Source organism: Alexandromys fortis, unplaced genomic scaffold (genome assembly GCF_014885135.2).
Source record: "Alexandromys fortis isolate MF-2015 unplaced genomic scaffold, M_Fortis_MF-2015_v1.1 scaffold_154, whole genome shotgun sequence".
NCBI lineage: Eukaryota > Metazoa > Chordata > Mammalia > Rodentia > Cricetidae > Alexandromys > Alexandromys fortis.
Genome location: NW_026068040.1, coordinates 1,629,311 through 1,654,014, shown reverse-complemented (window position 1 = coordinate 1,654,014; position 24,704 = coordinate 1,629,311). Strand labels below are relative to the sequence as shown.

Below are 24,704 nucleotides of genomic sequence, written 5' to 3'. Positions count from 1 at the left end.
CATCACCACTTAGCTTATTAACCACATTGCTAGATTACTGCTATAGTGGTTTAGTTATTAGAGTTGTGTTTTTCAGTTTAAACTTAGATTTTGGCATTTCTGTGTGAAAAAGTTTTTCTTTTCAGCTGGGTCTTGTTCAAATAAGAGGGAAAAGACTACTAAGTATTTGTTATTTCAGTTGAACTATTTTAATGGTTGAGAGCCAGGAATTAGGGAAATGTTCATTTGGCTTTTAACAGCTCTTAATGCTTTATTTGCATGGGATCAACCCATATCCAATGACATTAATTTTAAACAATTTCCTCTTAACCTTTATGGGGGAAGGAAATCTAACACTTTTATACTTCCCTTTACTGAATATTCATCCTGTTTATTAAATCTGAGATCAAGGGGCTGGAGAGATGGCTCAGAGGTTAAGAGCACTGACTGCTCTTCCGGAGGTCCTGAGTTCAATTCCCAGTAACCACATGGTGGCTCACAACCATCTGTAATGAGATCTGGTGCCCTCTTCTGGCCTGCAGGCATACATGGAGGCTGAACACTGTATACATAATAAATAAATTAATATTTAAAAAAAATCTGAGATCAAGTGATAGATCTGGCCTTTTTTTTTTTCCCCCAGTCTGTTTGATTTTAAACCTTCTTTTGTCTGTGGTTCAAAGTTTCTGTATATTTTTGATTTTTATGTGTATGAGTGTTTGCCTCATGGGATGAGGAGTTTTTAGACAGGGTTTCTCTGTGTAGCCCTGGCTTTCCTGGAACTCAACTCTGTAGACTAGGCTGGCTTTGAACTCATAGAGATCTACCTGCCTCTGCTTTCCAAGTGCTAGCATTAAAGGTGTATACCACCACTGCCTGACAAAATTGTTTTGGTTAAGAATTTTTTCCATTTATACTAGGTTTATGGCTACGAATGATTTGATGACAGAGCTGCAGAAGGATTCCATCAAGCTGGACGATGACAGCGAGAGGAAGGTGGTGAAGATGATCCTGAAGCTGCTGGAAGATAAGAATGGGGAAGTGCAGAATCTAGCTGTCAAGTGGTGAGTTGTGTCTGCTTGCTCACTTGAAAACTGGTACTTAAGTCTGATGCTGTCTTCCTTTTCTAGAAAGTTTCTTTTTAGAATTTTTAGGTTGCTGGTAACTGTTGTGATTGCATGTGATTAATTCAGGATAATTTCATTATAGACTCTTAACTCGTTAGTGTAGACTTTCATGGGATTGATTATACAACTTTCATGGGAAGTGCATAGAGAGAAATCAAGAAACACTGCTTTTTTGTGTGGCCATTGCCTATTTTTGTTTCGTTTTGATTTGTTGGTCTGCATTTGAAAGTTCTACTCTAGTTGAGGTGAAAAACAAAACTTAAATCTTAGAAAGTTACAGCACTGAAGACTGCATGTGCATGCCTGATGTCACAGGAGGCAGACTAGCGAGGGTTAGTTAGAGAGCTCCTTTCTCACAAAAGGGAGGGGGGAGACAAAGAAGCGAGGAGAAGTAAAAGACAGACAGTTATAACCAGAATGAGGTTGATGTGATCGTGTGATTACAAGAATCTGCTTGATTGAAATTGCAGAGATTCCAGTTGTCTTTTAGTGTGCCTCCAATAAGCACTTCTTACTAGTTAGGATCTTGGCAGTTGTATTTATTATTCTTAGAGGATAGAATTTGAGTTCTCAGTAAATTATTTTTGAATCAATTTAAGCCTTGAATGTAAGGCTGAAGCAAGGGGGTCTCCAGACTCAAGGCCTACTGTTAATAAGGCCTGGCTCGGAATAAGAAAGTGGAATGAGAGCTAGAAGAAGGACTCAGTGGGTGAGGGTCTGCTGAGCATGTGTGGGGGTTTGCTGAGATGTGTGATAGCCTCCCTTCTTCCTCAGTGCCACGAACGATAAACAAGTTAGTAAGTCAGCTTGATTTGTGGGTGCTAAATCTTAGACACTAATGGATAAAAGAAGGCAGTTTCATCTATGAAATTCTGTGTCATTGTGTACATCGGTCAGTATCAGTTTACAGCTTTGTCCCATTACTGCCTTACTGGATTTATATAAATCTTTCAAGTTAGTTTTCACCTCGTCATTTAGATTCCTGTCTATAAGAAAATCCTGTAAAAGATTAGAATTTCTATCATTGGTTGACATAGGAATTTCTAGAAAGACTTGGAGTGCAGGTTTACTTAACCCTGAGACCTTTACAAGTTTAAAATAAAACAGGTCTGTACCAAGTGCTTTATCCTTGGCGGTGTGGCTCAGCAGGTAAAGGCACTTGCTGCCAAGTCTGAAGATTTGCATGTAATCTCCAGATCCCACATAGTAGAAAGGGAAAAGGAATTCCCACCATTTATCCCCCGACTTTCTTACATGTACTCCTCTGAACATAATGACAGTATTTAAAGTGGTATGAAACATGCAAATATTTGTATAGGAATCTTTTGATCTTTTTATTTTGTTTTTAGAAACAGGGTTTCACTGTGTATCTCTAGCTGTTCTGGAACTCTCTCTGTAGACCATGCTGGCCTCAAACTGGGGATCCGCCTGCCTCTGCCTCCTGAGTGCTGGGAATCTTTGGCTCTTTTAATGATCTCTTTTGTGTTTGCATTTATAATTAAAGAGATTGGGGGCTAAAGATACAACTTGGTTTTAGAGTTCTTGCTTAGCATATGTGAGTTACTAGTTGATCCTTAGCACCGTTAACAAAATGGGGAGGAAACTTTCTATTATATTCCAAAAGGACTTAGGATACAAGCAGATAAGATAGGACTGCTCAGTTAGCTTTTCTAGTTCAGTGATAAATCGCTAGCCAAAGGCAACTTAAGAAGGATTTTATTTCATGTTATAGGTTATAGTCCACCATGGGGCAAAGCCAAAACAGGAACTCAAGCAAGGCAGGAGTCTGAAGTCTGACGCAGAAACTGCAGACAAAACCACTTCGCTGGGTTTCTCTCGGGGTTACATTCAGCTGCTTTTCTTACTCAGCCCAGGCCACCGTGGGCTGGGCCCTTGGAATCAATTGACAATCAAGAAAATACCCTGATGTACCTACCCACTGGCTAGTATGATGAAGGCAGTTCTTCCGTTGAGGTTCCTTCCTTATTCTGTCCAGTTCACAAGATCAGCCATCTTTGCAAGGATAAAAATCATGGTCATGACTAAATAATAAGAACTGATTCTCGAGGGAAAGTGGCTTATACATAAATGACTAAATTCTTGTGAAGAAATCAAAAAATTATCAAAGAATTTGATTGCCACTTCCCAAAAAAAGGTTGAAAAATCTTCCACAAATCCCTGTGAAACCTGAAAGAGTAGATAGTTCTAGTACCATTATGAAGTGCAGAACACATCTGAGAACACGGCAGACTTAAACCAATTATTCTAATCACTAGTAAAACAGGCTGACTAAAGGTAACACTAAAAAGGGAAACCAGAGGTCAGACTGCACTTAAATATTTAAACTAAAACGTGTTACTATCGTAAGGGCGATACCCCCTCGAATGTGAGAATGAGCAGTAGAATATTGTATGCTTACTTAGGTTCTACTGGTGTTAACTGGTCAGAAGGAAAAACATGTATCTTGTTAATTGGGAAGACATTGTTAGGATTCCACATTGGCTTGTGGCTACTTAGAATTACATATGAAAACATGCCTTCCCTTAAGCAGCATCAGACTCACTGTCAGTAATGTGAAAATAGACCACAGAGGCCTTATTCCCTCTTGACAGAATTCGCTGTCTGTTTCAGTAAGACATTTACAAGTCCAGGAATTGATGGGTTCTTCTTGTTCAGAGGATCTAGCTGGGGAGCTCAGCTATTTCTATATCCCTGACTGGAAGATTCAGTCCTTCTCTATTTGTGGAAGTTGTCCTTTTCGGCCAAGCCCTAGAAGCCTTGCTAGCCAGATTAGGCAAATCAGCCCTGGCTGGTTTGGGTCAGTGGGGTGACCCTTACATCTGATAGGTTCTTAACGTTGAAAGTCAAAATAGTTCCTTGCTCGTGTTCTCTCTCCTTCTGCTCCTGATTTGGACCTTGAGATTTCAGTCCGGTGCTCCAATGTGGGTCTCTGTCTCTGTCTCCTTTCATCGCCTGATGAAGGTTAATAATCAGGAGGATGTCTATGTGTTTTTCTTTGGGTTCTCCTTATTTAGCTTCTCTAAGATCACAAATTATAGGCTCAATGTCCTTTATTTATGGCTAGAAACCAAATATGAGTGAGTACATCCCATGTTCCTCTTTTTGGGTCTGGCTTACCTCACTCAGGATAGTGTTTTCTATTTCCATCCATTTGCCTGCAAAATTCAAGAAGTCCTGCTCTTTGGGCTGACGAGGGAGGGGGACTTGGTTGGGTGAGGGGGAGGGAAATGGGAGGCGGCGGTGGGGATGAGACAGTAATCTTAAATAAATAAATAAATAAAATATAAAAAAAGAAATTATCTCCAATAAACCAAACCTAAGGAAAAAGAAAGAAAATCAAAACAGCTCATATAATGAGTACAAGGTACACTCACAGACTAATCCTGTGCTTTCTTCTGAGGGAATGAACCACTATAACACAAGGAAAAGAGTGTCTTTAGAAGAATCTAAAAAAAAAGTATTCAGAAAAGAATTCAGTGAGGTAGCAAGATGTATACTCTACACAGTGAGTGGCTTTTCTGTTCTTATAAAGCCAGCTTTATGAAAAAAAAAAAACTGTTTATAGTCTGGAAGAAGATAACCTGCTTATTCCAGTGTCCAAAGGACAGTAAGTGTTAAGGTGGTGACCTTGAACAGAGCCTGTTAGGACTTACAGAAGGTTACATTCTGTTTCCCAAACCTAAGGAGGAGAAGGACCTAAATGATAGTGTTGTTGGAGGTGCTATATCCTGTGTCAGCCATGTGGGATGGGGCTGGGAGAGAGGCGGGCAGGTGAATTCTTTTCTTGCACTTGTCAGTTTCAGCCATTCCAATTTCCAGTTGATGTTGACGGTATTAATTTATATTAAGCACTGTTGCAGTTTTTTCTTTTTTCCATATAATGAATTAGTTTATTTCCTACTATCCTTTCAAGACAACATTTTATATGAATACGAATGTGTTAGAAGGAGCTGGAGAAATTGTTTAATCATTAACAACACTGGCTTCTCTTTCAAAGGGCACAGGTTCGATTCCTAGCACCTACATGGTGGTGCATAACCTTCTCTAACTCCAGTTCTAGGGGCTCCGACATCTTCTGCCCTCCGTGGTACATGCATGCAGGCCAAGCACCCATACACAGTGTAATAGAATATTAACGGGGCCACTGTTTACCTCCCTGAACATAAAATGTCTGTGTTGAAATTGGGGTGCTAAATGTCGGCATTCTGAGTCACGTGATCAGTTCATGTAGGTAGATTTTTCATCAATCCTCAGCTCACAGATAATAAGACGGAAACTTACTATTAACTATGAATTCTCAGCTTATAGCTTAGGCTTGTTTCTACGAAGTTCTTTTAACTTAAATTAACCCCTATCTTTTACATTTTTTAAAATATTTATTTATTCATTTATTATGTATACAATATTCTGTCTGTATGTATGCCTGCAGGCCAGAAGAGGGCACCAGATCTCATTACAGATAGTTGTGAGCCACCATGTGGTTGCTGGAAATTGAACTCAGGACCTTTGGAAGAGCAGGCAATGCTCTTAACCACTGAGCCATCTCTCCAGCCCCCTCTTCTACATTTTTTTACGTGACTCGGTTACCTTTATAAAACCCACGCTGCTTGCTCAGTGTCCATGGTGTCTTCTCAACTCCCTCTTCTTCCCAGCATTCTCTGTCTAGAAGTCCCTGCTGTACTTCCTGCCTAGCTCTTGGCTGTGTACCTTTTAATGAAACCAGTCACAGTGATGTATCTTCAACAGTGTAAAGGAATATCCCACAAGTCCATTGAGTCTGATTCCCCCTGATGCTTTTGGAAAGCCTACATTCATTCTGCAGTGTTTCTTTCTTTGATCCATGTCCATACCTCAGAATACCAGGAACAGGTAAAAATAAATAAATCTTAAAAAAAAAAAAAAAAGAAGAAAGGAAAAAGAATATAGGTGTTAGAATGGGTTCAAAGTCTAGCTTCACTTCTGATTCTGGAACTGACTGCTGAAGTTGAAGGTTTAGCATTCTCGGTTCTCTCTGTGGGAGTGTGGGCCGTATTTGGAAACTTAATGAGACTCTTTATGAGGTGAATTTTTATGGTGGGAAATAGGGAGTTATTGGTTTTATTTTGATACATTTATGAAAGAAATGTTAATTGATAACAAAGAAAAGACATCACTTGTGTGGTTAGAAGATGTCCAAGTGGAGTGTCCTTTGGAAAGTAAAGTTATGGGTTATTTTACACTGCAAGAAGAAAGGGGAAAAAAGAAGGCTCTTAATCACAGAGGTAGCAAAGCTTCCTTGTCCTTAGGAAGCAAGGTGGAAAAGAAGTAGCACAAGACATGGAAGTCATAAATGAGGCACATGTTCTGGCCAGTAGTAGAATTGTTCACTACATATTCCTACATCTGTGAATTGCTTCCTGGGTATGCCTGTACGGGACCAGATAATAGTCTCTAACACCCGTGCACCTCTTGTAGCTGGTCTTCATGGTCATTTTAGTATCATTTGTTCGGGGTTTCTCAAGTGTTTTTCAAAAAATAGTAAGTGTAAAGGGGTTATTTTATTTTACAATATAGAATACACTAATTAGAAAGGAAAGCCGTCATATCAAACTTGGACAGGCCAAGCCAACCAGAGCGCCAGGAGAAGTCATGAGAATCCAAGACCCAAGAGTTTACCCATTCAGGCGTCCCATAAAAGAACGAAACTGAAAGTTGTAGTATATATGCAACAGACCTGCTTCAGTCTCTGAGTTTATGATCTTTGTCTCATTCTAGGAGCTGTTTCGTCTTAAGTTTGCATACCATTTGGCCAGAGTGTGGCTTTTTATTCTTTTTTTTTTTAATTTTAAAACAATCTTATGTACCAATCCCAATTCCCTATCCCTCCCGTCCTAAAATATATTTTTATATCAATCCATTTATGCATTTATTTTGTAAATATCTTTTAATTTGGTCTTTGGTTGTTAATTTTAATTCTTGAGTTTATTTTGATTTAACTTATAAAGTATCTGTTTTGTGGCTATTGTTCAGGTCCTAAGAAATATTTGATTTGGTTTACAAAGATTTTCTCCCATTTGCAGTTTTTGTTTTTATTCTTAGTTCTGTGATCTGTGTGGAACTGATTTTGTGGAAAGTATAAGGTTGGAGCTGTTCACTTCTTCCCATATGGTTGGGCAGCTGTTGCAAGCTCTGTGTGTTGAAAGGACCTTCATTTCCTCCACTGAATTGAATTTAGAATTTACCTGGCATTTTTGAAAAAAAAAAAATGAATGGAGTACAAAAGTGTGTGTTTTAGTCTCTGTGCTCTGTCGGCCCATCAGTCCTTACAGCAGTGTTGTCTTGTTAGATTGTCATTGTTCGGGAACTTTCCACCCTGGTCCTGCTAAAATTTTAGACCAGATGAGTCTAAATTGAGTGGGGGAGCTATTATGTCCACAAAGCAGCATCTTCCTGCCCATTCTCACTGTTGGCCAATACGCCTCTACTTTCCAGATGACAGTGATACTGTGTCCCTATGATACCTCCTGAGGGCAAAGCTTTTCCTTTGGTGCTGTGGTGTATAGGAAGTCTGGGTTAACCTAATTCACTTTGGCTAGCTTAATTTTTTCCCCTTTCTTGAGACTATATTGTTTCTTTAAAAGCCCTTATTATTTTAATCACTGTCAATTTCTGTGTTTAAAATAATTATGCCGAAGCTGGAGGAATGTTTGAAAAGAGCCCACGTGCAATTATGAGCCAGTTTCTCATATCTGTTAGTTACATGAATTTGTGTTAAATCTTTGGAGTTTTGTACCTAACAGTCACTTCAGTGGTGAATCTGTTGAAATCCTCATTATTAAGTAGGGCTATTTGTTGTGGGAGACTGCTTGGCCACTTGTTCATTTCCCGGCTGCCCAGATTCCTGAAATAACCACACAGAAACTATTAATTAAATCACGACTTTGCCCATTAGCTCTAGCTTCTTATTGGCTACCTTTTCCATTTTAATTTAAACCATTTCTATTAATCTGTGTATTGCCACGAGGCTTACCGGGTAAAGTTGTGGCTTCTCCTCACTCTGCCTTTTTCCTCCCAGCATTCATTTTAGTTTTCCCAGCCTAGCTCTGTTCTCCCCAGCTATAGGTCCAAAGCAGTTTCTTTATTCATTAATGGTAATCACAGCTTACAGAGGGGACTCCCACATCACCTCCCCTTTTCTGTTTAAATAAAGAGTATTTTAATTTTAACATAGTAAAATTACATATAACAAAACAGTTATCAAGCAAGAATTATAGTTACAGTATTTATATCTATTTTATCTTTTATTGTGACTAAGGAAAACTATATCCTTCAACTCCATCAGAGACTCCATAAAGATACAATATTACCTAAGTGTAGGCCCATATTTTTGTATGGCGCGAGAGCCAATAGCCCTGTTTGAGCTGATGTAACTCTGTAGACAAGCTGTCTCTGCCTAACAATAGCCAGGATGTACTGCTCCTAGTTTCTTTTGTTATAAATGTAGATTACCTGAGAAGAGGTGTTGGCTGAAGCTGAGGACTTTAAGAGTTAAGAGGTTCGGTGCTTCCTCCTTTTGTAACTAAGAGGATGTCTTATAGAAATGCTAATTCATGGCCTACCTGACTGCTAGCATACAGGTAAATGCGATGTGCCTTGAGCCCATGCACCTTGTTGCCTAGGAGACAGCCTAATGTGTTTTCCCGCTCAATTGATGTGATGGTATATAAGGTCTTTGGAGAATAAACGAGAGATCTTTGGAGAGAGATCTTGCCCTTCCATGATGACCATGTAAGCTGCGTTGGTTTATTCCTCGCGACTCCGGTCCAGTAGAGTTAGGGAATCTGCTGGACCCACAAGGGCTTCAACACCTAAGTAAACAGGAAGTGAATTGTAAACCACTTCCAAAACTCTAGAATTGACAGAGACATCTTGCTACTTGTACAGTCACCCAGAGTTCTGTAATGTTGGAGCATTCATCTTCAGCCTACAGGCCCATAGTATTGACAGACTTTTTCATGAAGCAGAAAATCTCAAAGACAGTTCTACCTATATTGGCAGACTTTTTCAGGAAGCAGGAACCCCAAAAGACTGTCTCACCTTTAGGCAAATTCAGCAGTCATTTCTCTGTGGGTCCTGCATGTTCAGTTCATATAATATACCATCAAGCAGTCCAGGCAAGAACAGTTTCTTGTCCAAATGGCTAACCAACACCATAAGGAGCCTTTTTGATGCCCATCTTTCTCTTGAAGTAGATTGGTGCTGCCAGGAGCAGATGTGTCTCATTGTCATGATAAGTCCTAAATTCTTAAAAACATTTTAAATACCATATTCTATAGTCTTTGAAAGATTCAAAGAATACCTATCTATCTGAAATACATCTCTGTAATCTAGAAAATCTAACTAACATGACTACAGGATTGACTATTATAGATGATTATCTATTAACCTATTATTCTTAACTATACATTGCATTTTTAAATGAGCTATACAAACACAATACCTTAATCAAGAACAGAAATATACATACAACAAAATTGCCTTAAATTTGTATCGATAGAGCAAGAGCCATACTAATGGAAAGTATCCATCTCTATAGCAAGCCCCTCTTTAAATGTAAAGAAACATTTACAAACAATATTTGGGAATATGGGCGTAGTTCTCTCCAAACTGCTTCTTGCTGTTTATTGAGCGAAGTAATTTTTTGAGGGATGTTCAAGGCGACCTTTATGGGGTTTAGTCCATCAGACCACGTAAATCTTGAATTAACCCACAGGTTCTCATCTTCTGTGGAAAACAAAAGCAGAACCTCTTTCCCAAAGCAGCATATCCTTAGACTCAAATTCTGAAGTCAAGATACTTTTGTGTTGGTTTAATTTAGCAGCCCATACAAAGAAATGTGTCTTTATACATAAATCCTTCACAGTCAAAAAATTCAAAGAAAGCACAATAATATTCATAATCCAGACTCTGTGTATTTTCCATCTTTACATGACTTATTTTTTTAGTCTACTATTGTTTAATACTTAATATCTATGACTGTCTATACTCTTATATTATACTTACTGTCTCTTTACCCTTTTTCTCTCTCCAAAGCCTATGTATATTTTTTTTAAACACTGTGTCTCGTTTAGAGGTCTTTTATGTCTGAATTTCTTTTTTTTTTTTTTTTTTTTTGATTTTTCGAGACAGGGTTTCTCCGTAGCTTTTTGGTTCCTGTCCTGGAACTAGCTCTTGTAGTCCAGGCTGGCCTTGAACTCACAGAGATCCACCTGCCTCTGCCTCCCGAGTGCTCCACCGCCCGGCCTGAATTTGTCTTATTTTGCCTCTGCAATTCTTTTCTGTCCAAGAGTGCTTCTTAATGTTGAACAGCAATTAAGGCTGCTTTGTCTCTTTGCTCCACCCAGTTCAGCATGGTGGGGCAGAGGTCTGTTTAGCAGACCCATGCTCACAGTCCCATTTTTATGCATACAGTGCATCTGTGTTGCCATTAAGCAAGTTGTAGGAGTCTGCTCACAAATCCCATTTAAATGCTCCATAACCAGACCCCCAGAAAGAGTTAAAGAGTTTGTGCTGACTGTGCGGTCCAGGACTCCAGGGCTGTTTTTCTGTTACTTCTGAATCAGTAAGACCTCTGTTAAAGGAGCTGTGGCACACCACCAGCAAGCAAAGCCCATTTTTTAATGGCTAAATTTTGTTTTTTAGTGTCTAGAATTCCTTTCCAAGCCCTCTAAGGTTTTATGTGAATTTAGTCGGCCACATTGGAGTGCCAGTTTGTAATAGGAAGCCTCTTGTTTGTTTTCCTGGCACCCAGACTCCTGAAATAATCACACAGAAACTATATTATTTAAATCACTGCTTAGCCCATTAGCTCTAGCTTCTTATTGGCTAACTCTTAAATATTAATTTAACCCATCTCCTTTAATCTGTGCATCACCACAAGGCCATGGCCTACCAGCAAAGTTTCAGTATGTCTGTGTCCATTGGCAGCTCCATGGCTTCACCTCACTCTGTGTTCCTTCTCCCAGCATTCAGTTTAGTTTTCCTCACCGAGCTCTGTTCTGCCCTGCTGTAGGTCCAAAGCAGTTTCTTTATTCATTAATGGTAATCACAACATACAGAGGGGAATCCCACATCAACTATTGGCTGTAGATCTTCTCTGGTGTTTGGTTTGAGTAATCAATCTATTGATTGAGAGGGATCTTAAGATTTCTGTTTTGTTGTTTCTTTTTAGTAATACCAATTTTCTTTGCATGCATTTTAAAAGTGCATGTTGTTAAAGATGAAACTCTTGATATGTGTTTAAGCATTAAGGAAGTCTTCATTCAAACTCAGCAGTTAGTTGTGATAAGTGCAAGATTGTTGGAGTAAGGAGAGAGATTAGATTCGCCTGATTAAAGGACAAGTGGGAATTATACCCAAAAGGAGATGGGGAAATTAGGAAATGGAAAATAACCCAGGAAGAGACATGAGTAAGGGGATTCTATTTTTTTTTTTGCATTTTTTATTTATTTATTAAAGATTTCTGTCTCTTCCCCACTGCCACCTCCCCTTCCCTTCCCCCTCCCCCAATCAAGTCCCCCTCCCTCGTCAGCCCAAAGATCAATCAGGGTTCTCTGCCCTGTGGGAAGTCCAAGGACCACCCTCCTCCATCCAGGTCTAGTAAGGTGAGCATCCAAACTGCCTAGGCTCCCACAAAGCCAATACGTGCAGTAGGATCAAAAACCCATTGCCATTGTTCTTGAGGTCTCAGTAGTCCTCCTTGTCCGCTATGTTCAGTGAGACCGTTTTTTTATCCCGGGCTTTTTTCAGACCCAGGCCAGCTGGCCTTGGTGAGTTCCCGATAGAACATCCACATTGTCTCAGTGTGTGGGTGCACCTCTCTCGGTCCTGAGTTCCTTGCTCGTGCTCTCTCTAGTAAGGGGATTCTTAACTCACTGCTTGCTTTGCATGTTTATCCAACAAAGATGGAAACAGAATCATCTTTATCAGTGATTAGGCATACACGTGTTTAATTGCTATTTAACACCTAATATTTGACTGTTTCATAGCATAGGAGTCTTTATTAATGTTTTGTAAATGTTGATATAGTTAGATTTGTAGAAGTTGCTTTTCTTTTTTCTGCTTGATTTTCACCCACCCCACTCCTTTAGATTACTTAAAGATCTGGGTACCTTCTGAAAGTCCACTGAAAGGTTCAGACTGTCACTGAATGCCATTGAGGACTTGTTTTTTCCTTGGATTTTGATGTTTTCATCAGTACAAACAATTATCCAGAGACCACATGACATGTGCTTCCATAACAAATTGAATGTAAAACTACACATAGAAATTAATTTTTTAATTTCAAACATTAAGAAATTTACAGAGTAGTACTCTACTATTTTTTTAGGATATAATTTGTTATATATGTTTGTAGTGTATGTGCACATTTGTGTGTGTGTGCGCGCGCATATACTTAAGGAAAGCTCTTCACTAGTCAAGCCATCTCTCCAGCTTCCATTTCATTATTTTTTTCAGTATGCATTCCATTTATTTTAGTTTCTGGTCTTACTTCTCCATTAGAAATGGTTGTCTTTTTTTCTTTTCCTTGTTTATATTTTAACATCCTTTTCCCACTAAGTCTCATGACTTTGGTGAGCCTTGTATTTGATTAGGGTTGTTTACCAAAGTGAGAGTTTTGAAATAGTTTTTCTTTCTGTTTATCTCTTGAGAGCCTACTACCAAAAAACATTGGACTTTAAGTCTGCCAATAATATTGAATGTGAAAGTTTTTGGAAACTGTAAATTTCATTGTTATATGAATTTCTTACCTCATGAGCTTTATATTAAATCCTCTATTTTAGGGCTTATGTCTTCTTTATCAGGAATCTTGTCTAGCAGTCATTTCTTGATGAATATTCATATACCAAACATGCCTGCTATATACTCCAGAACATACAGAAAGGACTTCTAGCCTCATTGGGGGGGCGGGGATTCAACCAGCAAGAGTAATAGAAACACAACTATATAAAAGAGATGTGCAGCGTGCTTTGAGAGCATATAATAGGACTGGTGGTTTTCATTGTGTTTTTAGAATTTAGACAGGAAATTAAAAGAAACTAGAACAATAACAAGAAAGAGTCAAAGTTAGCAATGTAGCATCATATGGGACTTTTCTTGCACCTGAAGCTTGTTGGGAGCAGATCCCTAACTATTAACACTTTTGTTTGCTTGTGTTTGTGTGCTTGAAGGGTTAGCATGCAGGACGGAAATCTTCTTCATTTTCTTGTTATTCTGCTGGAAATCAGTGGGGGAAACAAGAGTTCTATCAGTCAGTTCCCCTTCATCTTTATTTATGTGTCATTTATGATACGGACATCCATGGTTAAAACTGACATTTACTAGGCAAGATTTCTATTTGTGCTTACTTTTTCTGTTCTGTTTTTATCTAGTTGCTAAAAGAACTTCCTTCTTTCTGTTGCAGTCTTGGCCCTTTAGTGAGTAAAGTCAAAGAATACCAAGTAGAGACGATTGTAGACACCCTCTGCACAAACATGCTTTCTGATAAGGAGCAGCTTCGGGATATTTCCAGTATTGGCCTTAAAACAGTAATTGGGGAACTTCCTCCAGCTTCCAGTGGTAAGCAAGAATGTTTTTTCTTATTTTCTTTCTACATGGAGATATACCTTCCCTGCATTCCAAGGGAAAGAGCTAATTTGAAGCCTTACTTTTCTTAAACACAAATGTAACCTTTGAGTAAGTGGAATTGAAATGTATAGACTCAGTTCTGTATTTATGTTAAAGCAGGTGGTGTGTGTGTCTGTCGACATGCACATGAGCAACATCTCCATTTGGTGTGAAGTAACCACGTTGGAGCTTAAACGTGTTGCTTTTTTTCTTTTTAGAAACTGTTTAAATTACAGTCCAAATGCATCAGAACATAAATGGCAGTTGCTAGAAAGAATTCAAGAGCAGCAAACCCTTGATACATTTCAATCTAGACATTTGTTTGCCACAAGCACTACAGGCTTCTAGTCAGGATTCAATAATTGCCCAGCAAAATGTGAATAGTGATAGTTGTTATATTTCCTGTACCCCTTGACAGTTAAGATTTTTGATTATTGGTTAGGTGTAATAAGCTATTATTTTTATGTGCTTTTTTTTCCTTAGCAAGGTTCTCTTAAGTGTCTTGAACAAGGTTAGTCTGTTGAATATTTGGTAACCAGTACAGATATCAGATAGATTTGACATATTTGAATTTTTTTATTTACTCCCCCTATAGGCTCTGCACTAGCTGCTAATGTATGTAAGAAGATTACTGGTCGCCTCACCAGTGCAATAGCAAAGCAGGAAGATGTCTCTGTCCAGCTGGAGGCCTTGGATATTATGGCAGATATGCTGAGCAGGTAAATGTGCCCACTATTTATTTGTATCATGTGTTATAACTGTAATAAAACTTGGCCTAGATTTCGGTGGTTGGGGGTAAAGGAAATGTAGGCTAATATGCGTCACAGATGTTTCATGATTCTGAAAAATCTTAAGTTTGTGATTGCACATTTTTAGCAGTTTGTTATTATTGTGTTCTTGTTCAGTAGTCTGCTGACAGGAGATGCTTTAGTGGAAGTCACAAGTCTGCAGTTGAACAACTGTGTTTATACGGCATGTCTGTGCGACGGGGGTTGGGGGTGGGTTTTATTCACTTGTTGCTTTCCTACTTTTTGTGGCAGGCACGCTTAGGAATAAATAAGGCACTTCTAAGAAAATGAACTTTATAGGGCATTTCAGTTTCAGTGTATCCTTGTTTCTAACAATTATTAGTTATTCATTATTTGTGACTAGTATTATGGTTAATTTGGTTTAATATAAAAATAGTTGAGGGTTTTGATAGAGAAAATTGTGCGTTTATTAAATAATGTAATGAGGGGCTGTGATTGCCCTGTCACACAGAGCTCTCATGCTTTTATCTAGGAGGTAAGAAGGGAAATGGCCGAAAAGCCAAGGGAGCCCAGACTAAGTGGGACTGTGCTCAGTGAAGTTTTGTGTGGGTGGATGTGAGGAATAGGCGGCACTCGAGTGATGAGCTGCAAAGGTGTGGAATATGTGGATGAGGATGGCGAAGACAAAGGCAGCTGGAGTCCTGCCAGCTGGGCAGGAATGTATGCTTAATTGTTAAGCAGGGATAACCCAGACAGTCTTTTTGTCCCCTGTATGATTCGCAGACTGGCACTTTTGGCACATGAGAGTAGATATACTTTGGTTTATATATATAATGTATAATTTAGCTGTCTGCATGTTGAGAGATTGGGAAACACAATATTGGGAGCAAATGAACCAATAAAACTGAGCATGAGGTAGACAGAGAAAAGAAGGGAGAAAATGAAGAGACATCTGGGTTTTTGGTGTCGTGAGTACTCAAAAAAACCACAACTAAGTAGATAAAATACTTTGAAGGAGGGACACAGAGAAAAGAAGGGAGAAAATGAAGAGACATCTGGGTTTTTGGTGTCGTGAGTAGATAAAATACTTTGAAGGAGGGACGTGACAAGATCATTGTGCCTTTTGTTTTGTTTGGTGTTTTGCCAACAATTGGTTAGCCAGTTTATATAGTAGGTAACAGGCCTCACAGGAGTTGTTTGGTGAAACATCTCCATATACATTTAGCTTGGGGTTTTCAGATGCATCAATAGTGGCAGTGAAAATTTAGCTTTTCTTTTACTCTGAGTTTCAATTTGTCTCAACCTAATTTGTACCCCAAATACATACATTGAGTTCAGAGTCTAGACATATTAGTAGTGCTCTGGCATGTTGAATTGATTTTTCTTTCTGTTTCTCTCTCTCTCTCTCTCTCTCTCTCTTTTTTTTTTTTTTTAAGGCAAGGAGGACTTCTTGTAAATTTCCATCCTTCAATTCTGAGCTGTCTGCTCCCCCAGCTGACGAGTCCTAGACTTGCAGTGCGCAAAAGAACCATCATTGCTCTTGGCCATCTAGTAATGAGCTGTGGGAATATAGTCTTTGTAGACCTTATTGAACATCTGTTGTCAGAGTTGTCCAAAAATGACTCCATGTCAACAACAAGGACCTATATCCAATGTATTGCTGCTATTAGTAGGCAGGCTGGCCATAGAATAGGTAAGACCTTTTTAAAGTTTCAAAGTTGTTTTGGTTTTTTTTCCCCCACATGTTTGTATGTTGTTTGTGCATAGTATGTGTGTGACTCAATGTTCATGTGAGGTCAGAGATCAACTCTTCAGTCAGTTCTCTGCGTCCACATGTACATGGGGATCAAAGCCAGCCCCAGCCTGTGCAGGAGGCACCTTTACCCTCTGAGCCTGCTTGCTGGCTGGCCCCCTAAAATTGTTCTTTTTTTTTAACCCTAAGATTTTTTTTAATTAATTTATTTATTATATATACAATATTCTGTCTGTGTGTATGCCGGCAGGCCAGAAGAGGGCCCCAGACCCCATTACAGATGGTTGTGAGCCACCATGTGGTTGCTGGGAATTGACCTTTGGAAGAGCAGGCAATGCTCTTAACCTCTGAGCCATCTCTCCCGACCGCCCCCCTAAAATTGTTTTTTAAATTTTTTTAAAGTGTTTGGTTTTAAAAAACAATATGCTTTTCTTAGGTGAATACCTTGAGAAGATAATTCCTTTGGTGGTAAAATTTTGTAATGTAGATGATGATGAATTAAGAGAATACTGCATTCAAGCTTTTGAATCATTTGTGAGAAGGTAAGTCTTTGTATTTAAAAAAGTTTTCTCAAGATTGAAATAGTCATTTTAAGATTAGGTAAATAAAGAGAAATAGCATAGGATTTTATATGTAATTCTTCATAAATAGTAATTGATTGCGAATAGAATATTTGTAGCAAATGTCATCTTACTATTATAAAATCTAGTATTTTTGTTTACTTTGAAAATACTTATTGTTATAACTTAAAAGATGCATACAGTATTCACTTACTTATACCAGGAGAAAGGCCACGTAATATAGTCTGTTTCCAGAATAACAGGGTGGAATTTCCAAAGAGAAATATAGTAGGTTGCACTTCTTTTCAACCTTTATGTTTCAGACAGTATTGGGTAAAAATTGTGTGAGAACAGTATTAGCTGAATGTTTGTCTTTGACTAATATAGTTTGTTTGGATGTCTTGGTTCTAACTAGTTTTGTCTAGACTTTGCCCTTTTGCCTCATGGTTTAGGGAGCACTTTTATAGTGCTGCCAGTTTAAAAGTAATTTATTATTACTGTTGTCTTTTGATGTTTTAATCTGTGTGGGTGTTTGGGCTGTGTGTGTGCCTGCACCCTGTACACACCTGGCACTCATGGAAACCAGAAGGAAGTATCGGATCCCCTGGCACTGGAATTCACAGGCAGGTGTGAGCCTCCGTGTGAATGCTAGGATTGAATCAAGGTTCTTTGCAAGAGCCACCAGGGCTCCTGACCACTAAATTGTCTCCAACCTCCATACCATATTTTGAAAATAAGTAGTGGTGAGATTCATTTTATTAAGAACCATGAATTGCTCCTTTAATTTTGACTCTGTGAGCATATGTATATTTTTTATTGATAATTAGTGTACAGGGAAAGAAGACCGTGATGCTAAGTGAATATTCACTAACAATTTTACAAGTCCATTGATAAGTATCTCTATACTGCTCTGCCTTGAACCATTTATATATGTATATATATGATATTTGTGTGGGGTCACACATCCTAAAACTGAATATCATTTGAAAGGGAAATCTTTTCAAACATGAAGCTCATGGAACAAAAATTAAGTGGTCAGAAACTATTTTGCTGGTACTGCTAATAACTGAACAGGGAGAAAAGAATGGTGTGTGTGTGTTTTAAAACAGCTCTTGTCTTTATATTCAGATGTCCTAAGGAAGTTTATCCTCATGTTTCTACCATTATAAACATTTGTCTAAAATATCTTACCTATGATCCAAATTACAATTATGATGATGAAGATGAAGATGAAAATGCTATGGATGCTGATGGTGGAGATGATGATGATCAAGGTATTTCTAATTACATAGAAGGAATCTGTGTGTTACCTCAAAAGAAGCCAGTATCCCAAATGGAACATTGGTTCATAACTGCAAATTGTACCATAGTGTTGTGGTGCTCAAGCCTCAAGTCTTAAGCATAGTGGTGGATAACCACTCTATTCTTTATAAACCCAGTTCAGTGTGTTTACACTACTTTTTTTTTTTCTTGAAACAGGGTTTCCCTTTGTAGCCCTGGCTGTCCCGGAACTCCCTCTGTACACCAGGCTGGCCTTGAACTCAGATCCACCTGCTCTGCCTCCTGAGTGATTTTAAAGGCAATTTATACTTTTTAAAAAACAAAAACAAAGCTTTTGTGCACGATAAGTAATTGTTTTTGAGAAATGAATCTAAATATATACATATTCGGGTAGTTTGGTTGGTATTGAAAAATTGTAAATATTGTTTGAGATCTTGTTTAATGTTCATAAACAATGTAAACATTTCTGATTGAGTTTTGGCTGGTTTTGGTAGTGCTTCAGGGACAGCGATTGCTGGTGTTTGTTTGGAAGAATTATAATAGAGATGTTTAAATAAATTACCAAGTCCATGGGTTAGTAGGTTTTCTGTTTTTTTTTTGTTTTTTGTTTTTTTTTTTTTTTTTGTTTTTCGATACAGGGTTTCTCTGTGGTTTTGGAGCCTGTCCTGGAACTAGCTCTTGTAGACCAGGCTGGTCTCGAACTCACAGAGATCCGCTTGCCTCTGCCTCCCAAGTGCTGGGATTAAAGGCGTGCGCCACCACCGCCCGGCTGGTTTTCTGTTAACTTTTATAGTAATTTTTAGTTATATTTTGTGAACTTATGCGATAAATTTCTTAGAAAAATCTGTGATTTAACCCATCTAAAAAACAAGTACAACTTCCCCAACTCCATCTCCTCCTCCAGCAGGTACTGACCCATCTTCTCTACAGCAGCTCTCCTCAACCAGGGCTGTTAAGTTCTTTTCTTCCTCTTCTGTCTTGAATGCAGTTCCAGCTATGGACAAAATTGCTATGCCCCGAAAATGTTTATTCCTTACTCTCTTAGCTAACATCCAGTGACTAGGATATCACACCTCTCTCTGTCTTTTGGTTCTTAATCATCTCTAACCACTAAATAGGGATGTGCTTGAGCTAAATCTTTTACTTAATCTGTAACACTCTTAGTTTTCCTTTGGATCTTCCCTCGTCTTCTGAGTTTAATATCAGTATTAATTAGCTCAACTCTACACCTTTCCTGCAAATCTGGTTTTGTACATAACGGTTTAATTGATGTTACCGATTGTTTAACTAAAATATCTATCCTATCCCTGCCTCTTCAGCCTCAGCTTCTTCTTTAATCTCTTCCATCTTAGAATGACTCCTTTCTACCTCGCACCCCAGAGCTTTCCCTCATTTGATACTACTTTATACCCCTTTAGCATTTTTATTTTAGCAATAATCATTTTTGTGCATATTGTAATTGATTACCACTCACCTATTAGAATGCAGTATTCCTGAAGACTAGAAAATTTAACCTTGATTGCTTTGCTTTTAGTGTGGTGATTAGTAGTGTAGTCACTTGATCAATATGTTATATTAATGAGGAGGAACTTCAGGAGTAAAATATATGTTCCGGGTTTTGAGTTGGTATTTATCATGCTAAATAATCCAAGTCCTTCTGCTACTTTAAAATGAGATGGGCTAAATATAAGAAATACTACTCAGCCACAGCATTTCAGTTTCTGTGATTAAGACATTTATTAACTTTCTATTAAACATGTATTTCTAGGATGCAGTTTTCCTGATGTGTTGTAGAAGAATTTGGTTTATTTTCTGTTAAATAGATTAAGTCTTACCTTGGTGCTACCTTGTAATTTTTAAATAGGTATTGTTAAATGAATCTAATGCCTTTTATTTTAGCACTATTTGGTTGAGTTTTCTTATGAAGGATAGATGTCCACAATCTCTTAGGTCATGTCTTTGTTCCAGTAGCGCAGAGAAGGCTCAGGGAGGAGCTCTGTGAGACCGCAGCAGTAGCCGCCTTCTTGCTGAAAGCCGGTCATAGCTGTCCTCTTTACTGATCTATAGCCAAACCTGGGCCACAGTTCATCTGATAAATGCCCATTGATTGTTTTTTTTTTTCTTCTACTGAGTCTTGAATTTGGTTCAAAGACTGAGAAATTTATGAGTTTCTAAGCATTTGCTGTATTAATGAAAGGGCTGTAAACTAAGTTTGTCATCTTCATAACAGGACGGGGCGTGGTTGTAATGAGTTCAGATTGCAATCTACTCTGTCTAAGCCACCTGTTGCTTATACGTTAAAGAAGCTACATTAACTAATTGTCTTCATTGAAAACACCAGTTCACGTTCTGTGTTAAAACATGTACTTTCTCTACCATTGCCACTTCCCTCTAGGGAGTGACGATGAATACAGTGACGATGACGACATGAGCTGGAAAGTGAGACGCGCAGCTGCTAAGTGCCTAGATGCCGTGGTTAGCACACGGCATGAAATGCTTCCAGAATTCTACAAGACCGTCTCTCCTGCACTGATATCCAGATTTAAAGAGCGTGAAGAGAATGTAAAGGCAGATGTTTTTCATGCGTACCTTTCTCTTTTGAAGCAAACTCGTCCTGTGCAGAGTTGGCTGTGTGACCCTGATGCAATGGAACAGGGAGAAACCCCCTTAACAATGCTTCAGAGTCAGGTCAGTGTGTGCGTGTGCTAACCTGTTCTCAAGGGGAAAAGGAGTGCCCGGACCACTGAGAGAAGCACAGAGTTAATGGGTGCGGTGCTCATACTTGGAAATCATTGGTTGTCATTTAAATAGACCTTAAGATTCAGGAAATTATCTCTGATATTAAAGGAGAAATCAAAGCTGTGAGATCATATAGCCAGCTTCACTTGTAATTTTTGTGACCTTAGACAAGTTAGTCATTTTTATTAAGCCTTGCTTTTAGTCCTTTGTAATAGGGTTTACTTAGAAATAGCTACCAGGGTTGTTAGGGATTAAATGGCCAGTGTAGTGCTAGTGTCTGGTTTGCTGCCTAGTGACTCTCACCACCACCACTCTAGTTACTGAATATTTGTCCATACGGGCCTTTTCCTGTCTATGTGTAATTTATAGCAGCTCTAGGCCTTTTCCTGTCTATATGTAATTTACAGCAGCTCTAGGCATTTTTGTGTTTTTGTTGCTGGGTTTTTTGTGTTTTTTTAGATGGTCCCATGCTATGGCCCAAGCTCAGAGTCCTTTTGCCAGTGCCCCTAAGTGCTAAGATTGCAGGCATGATCTGCCATGCCTTGTATTTCCATCTGTATTTCATAGATCACAAAGCAGTTGTTGAAAGATCAAACCAGAAGAGAATAAATACTGTTTCTCTGCCCTTCCCCCCTTTCTAAGACAGGGTCTCACTATACAGCCCTGGCTCCCCTGGAACTCACTCTGTAGACTAGGCTGGCCTTAGAGAGATGTATCCACATGCTTTTGCCTCTCAAGGACTGGGATTAAAGGCTTATGCTACCATTGTCTGGCCGTCTACCCTATCTTTAAGTAATGCAAATACATTTTGAGCTGAACTTGTTAATAGAAGTGAACTTGGAGATTAACTATGAGAGAGGATATTTTGAAATAGAGGATAAATTAGATAGACAGACAGATAATAGGAGAACCATAAGGAATTCTGAGAATCTCTATTGTTTTTATTTCTTGATCAGTTTTATTTATGTGCTTTCTCTATGTTAGGGAGAGGGTGTTTTATTCTCTCTACTTAGTTACTGTGTGAATTTGAGGAGCCGAAAAGGAAATCCCTGTCTATAGCCAGTAAAGAACACACCAAAGTTCGCTAAACATTAGAAAGTTTTGATCAGATGTCTCTGAATTTTACCTCTACTGTTTGTTCCTTTGAGGTATGAAGTCTTTTGTAATAGCAAACTAAAAAAGAAAAAAGGATATCAATTTGATGGTATTTTTCTATTTTTTAAATTATATGCTTCAGTTTTTGGTTGGAAATGATTCTGGTCATTGAAGACTTGTTGCTTGTTAGGCTTTTCTCCACTTTCTTGATGTTACTGAGCAAGTATAGTTACAGTACAGTATGTCCAGGATATGAATTACCTAAACTTGGCTCCTGTATAATAGTGCCTGTCTTAGCAGTGTTGGGGAACTGTATTGGAAACACGATAGAAAAGATAGATTCTTTTGCTCATTTCCTGTAAGTCATATTAAGTATATGGAGGCACTGGAGAGATGGCCCAGAGGTTAAGAGCACTAGCTATTCTTCCAGAGGTCCTGAGTTCAATTCCCGGCAACCACATGGTGGCTCACAACAGTCTACAGTGAGATCTGGTCCCCTCTTCTGGCATGCAGGCAGAACATTGTATCTTATAATAAATAAATTTTAAAAATTAACTGGGTGGTGGTGGTGCATGTCTTTAATCCCAACACTTAGTTCAAGGTCAGCCTGCTCTACAGAGATTGTTTCAGGACAGCCAGTGCTACACATAGAAAAACCCTGTCTTGAAAAAACCAAAAAACAACAACAAAAACGTATATGGAAGCAGTGCCTTTGGATCAGCTAGCTAATGAATGTGTGATGATTGCAGGTTCCCAACATCGTTAAAGCTCTGCACAAACAGATGAAAGAAAAAAGTGTAAAGACCCGACAATGTTGTTTTAACATGTTAACTGAACTGGTAAATGTATTACCTGGGGCACTAACACAACACATTCCTGTACTTGTACCAGGTATGTAAGGAACAATCTCTTTGGATACTTATTAAGCACTTTTATTTTAGCACTTAAAGTTTATGAAAATTTGTACCTACAACTTTTTAATCTGAAGTTATCCCCCTGTAAGTAAGGGGGATTTAATATTTTCTATAGATTGTAAAGCACCTGCCATTTTAGAGATTATATGCAGCTGGAAATTTTAAGTCTTTCTGAAAACTACATAGAAACGATTAGATATTTTTCTTGGCTTTTTTCAGGAATTATTTTCTCGCTGAATGATAAAGCCAGCTCATCGAATTTGAAGATTGATGCCTTGTCGTGCCTGTACGTGATCCTCTGTAACCACTCTCCTCAAGTCTTCCACCCTCACGTTCAGGCGTTGGTCCCTCCAGTGGTGGCTTGTGTTGGAGACCCATTTTACAAGATCACGTCAGAAGCTCTTCTCGTCACTCAGCAGCTGGTCAAAGTCATCCGGCCTCTAGAGCAGCCTTCCTCGTTCGATGCAACTCCTTACATCAAAGATCTGTTTACCTGTACAATTAAGAGGTTAAAAGCAGCTGATATTGATCAGGAAGTCAAGGAAAGGGCTATTTCCTGTATGGGACAAATTATTTGCAACCTTGGAGACAATTTGGGTCCTGACTTATCAAATACACTTCAGATATTCTTGGAGAGACTCAAGAATGAAATTACCCGGTTAACTACAGTGAAAGCTTTGACACTGATTGCTGGGTCACCGTTGAAGATAGATTTGAGGCCTGTCCTGGGAGAAGGAGTGCCTATCCTTGCTTCATTTCTCAGGAAAAATCAGAGAGCTTTGAAACTGGGTACCCTTTCTGCCCTAGATATTCTAATTAAAAACTATAGCGACAGCTTGACTGCTGCCATGATTGACGCGGTACTGGATGAGCTCCCTCCTCTCATCAGCGAGAGTGATATGCATGTTTCACAGATGGCGATCAGCTTTCTTACCACCCTTGCAAAAGTCTACCCCTCCTCCCTTTCAAAGATAAGTGGCTCCATTCTCAACGAACTGATTGGTCTTGTGAGATCACCTCTCCTGCAGGGAGGAGCTCTCAGTGCCATGCTGGACTTTTTCCAAGCTCTGGTTGTCACTGGAACAAACAACCTGGGCTACATGGATTTGTTGCGCATGCTGACTGGTCCAGTTTACTCTCAGAGCACAGCTCTCACTCATAAGCAGTCTTATTACTCCATTGCCAAATGTGTAGCTGCCCTTACCAGAGCGTGCCCTAAGGAGGGACCTGCTGTGGTAGGTCAGTTTATTCAAGATGTCAAGAACTCAAGGTCCACAGATTCCATTCGTCTCTTAGCACTCCTTTCTCTTGGAGAAGTTGGACATCATATTGACTTAAGTGGGCAGTTGGAATTAAAATCTGTAATATTAGAGGCTTTCTCATCTCCTAGTGAAGAAGTTAAATCAGCTGCATCGTACGCACTAGGCAGCATTAGTGTAGGCAACCTTCCTGAGTATCTGCCGTTCGTACTACAGGAAATAACCAGTCAGCCCAAAAGGCAGTATCTTCTACTTCATTCCTTGAAGGAGATCATCAGCTCTGCATCGGTGGCAGGCCTTAAGCCGTATGTTGAGAACATCTGGGCCTTGCTGCTAAAGCACTGTGAGTGTGCAGAGGAAGGTACCAGAAACGTTGTCGCTGAATGTCTAGGGAAGCTCACTCTTATAGATCCTGAAACGCTCCTCCCGCGGCTGAAAGGGTATTTGATATCAGGTGGGTGTCTAGGCCTATCTAGCTGTTCTCACCTCCAAGTTTGTTGACTTATTGGTGAACAATGCCAGTTGAGGAACTAAAACCATCTGCTTTTTGTTTTAATGTCTTAAAGTCACATATGTGATGAA

The 24,704-nt window shown here is 39.0% G+C and overlaps 1 protein-coding gene across 1 annotated transcript in view; it reads left to right on the top strand.

Annotated features, from left to right (window-relative positions):
- Positions 1–24,704, top strand: part of Cand1 (cullin associated and neddylation dissociated 1) — a 44,451-nt gene that overhangs the window by 10,422 nt on the left and 9,325 nt on the right. Inside the window, exons 2-10 of the mRNA XM_050165495.1 lie at positions 900–1,043; positions 13,570–13,724; positions 14,368–14,491; positions 15,958–16,214; positions 16,711–16,816; positions 17,963–18,108; positions 20,511–20,803; positions 22,699–22,840; positions 23,083–24,576. Coding sequence (XP_050021452.1) covers positions 900–1,043; positions 13,570–13,724; positions 14,368–14,491; positions 15,958–16,214; positions 16,711–16,816; positions 17,963–18,108; positions 20,511–20,803; positions 22,699–22,840; positions 23,083–24,576 — 2,861 coding nt within the window. The remainder of the gene's footprint in view (positions 1–899; positions 1,044–13,569; positions 13,725–14,367; positions 14,492–15,957; positions 16,215–16,710; positions 16,817–17,962; positions 18,109–20,510; positions 20,804–22,698; positions 22,841–23,082; positions 24,577–24,704) is intronic.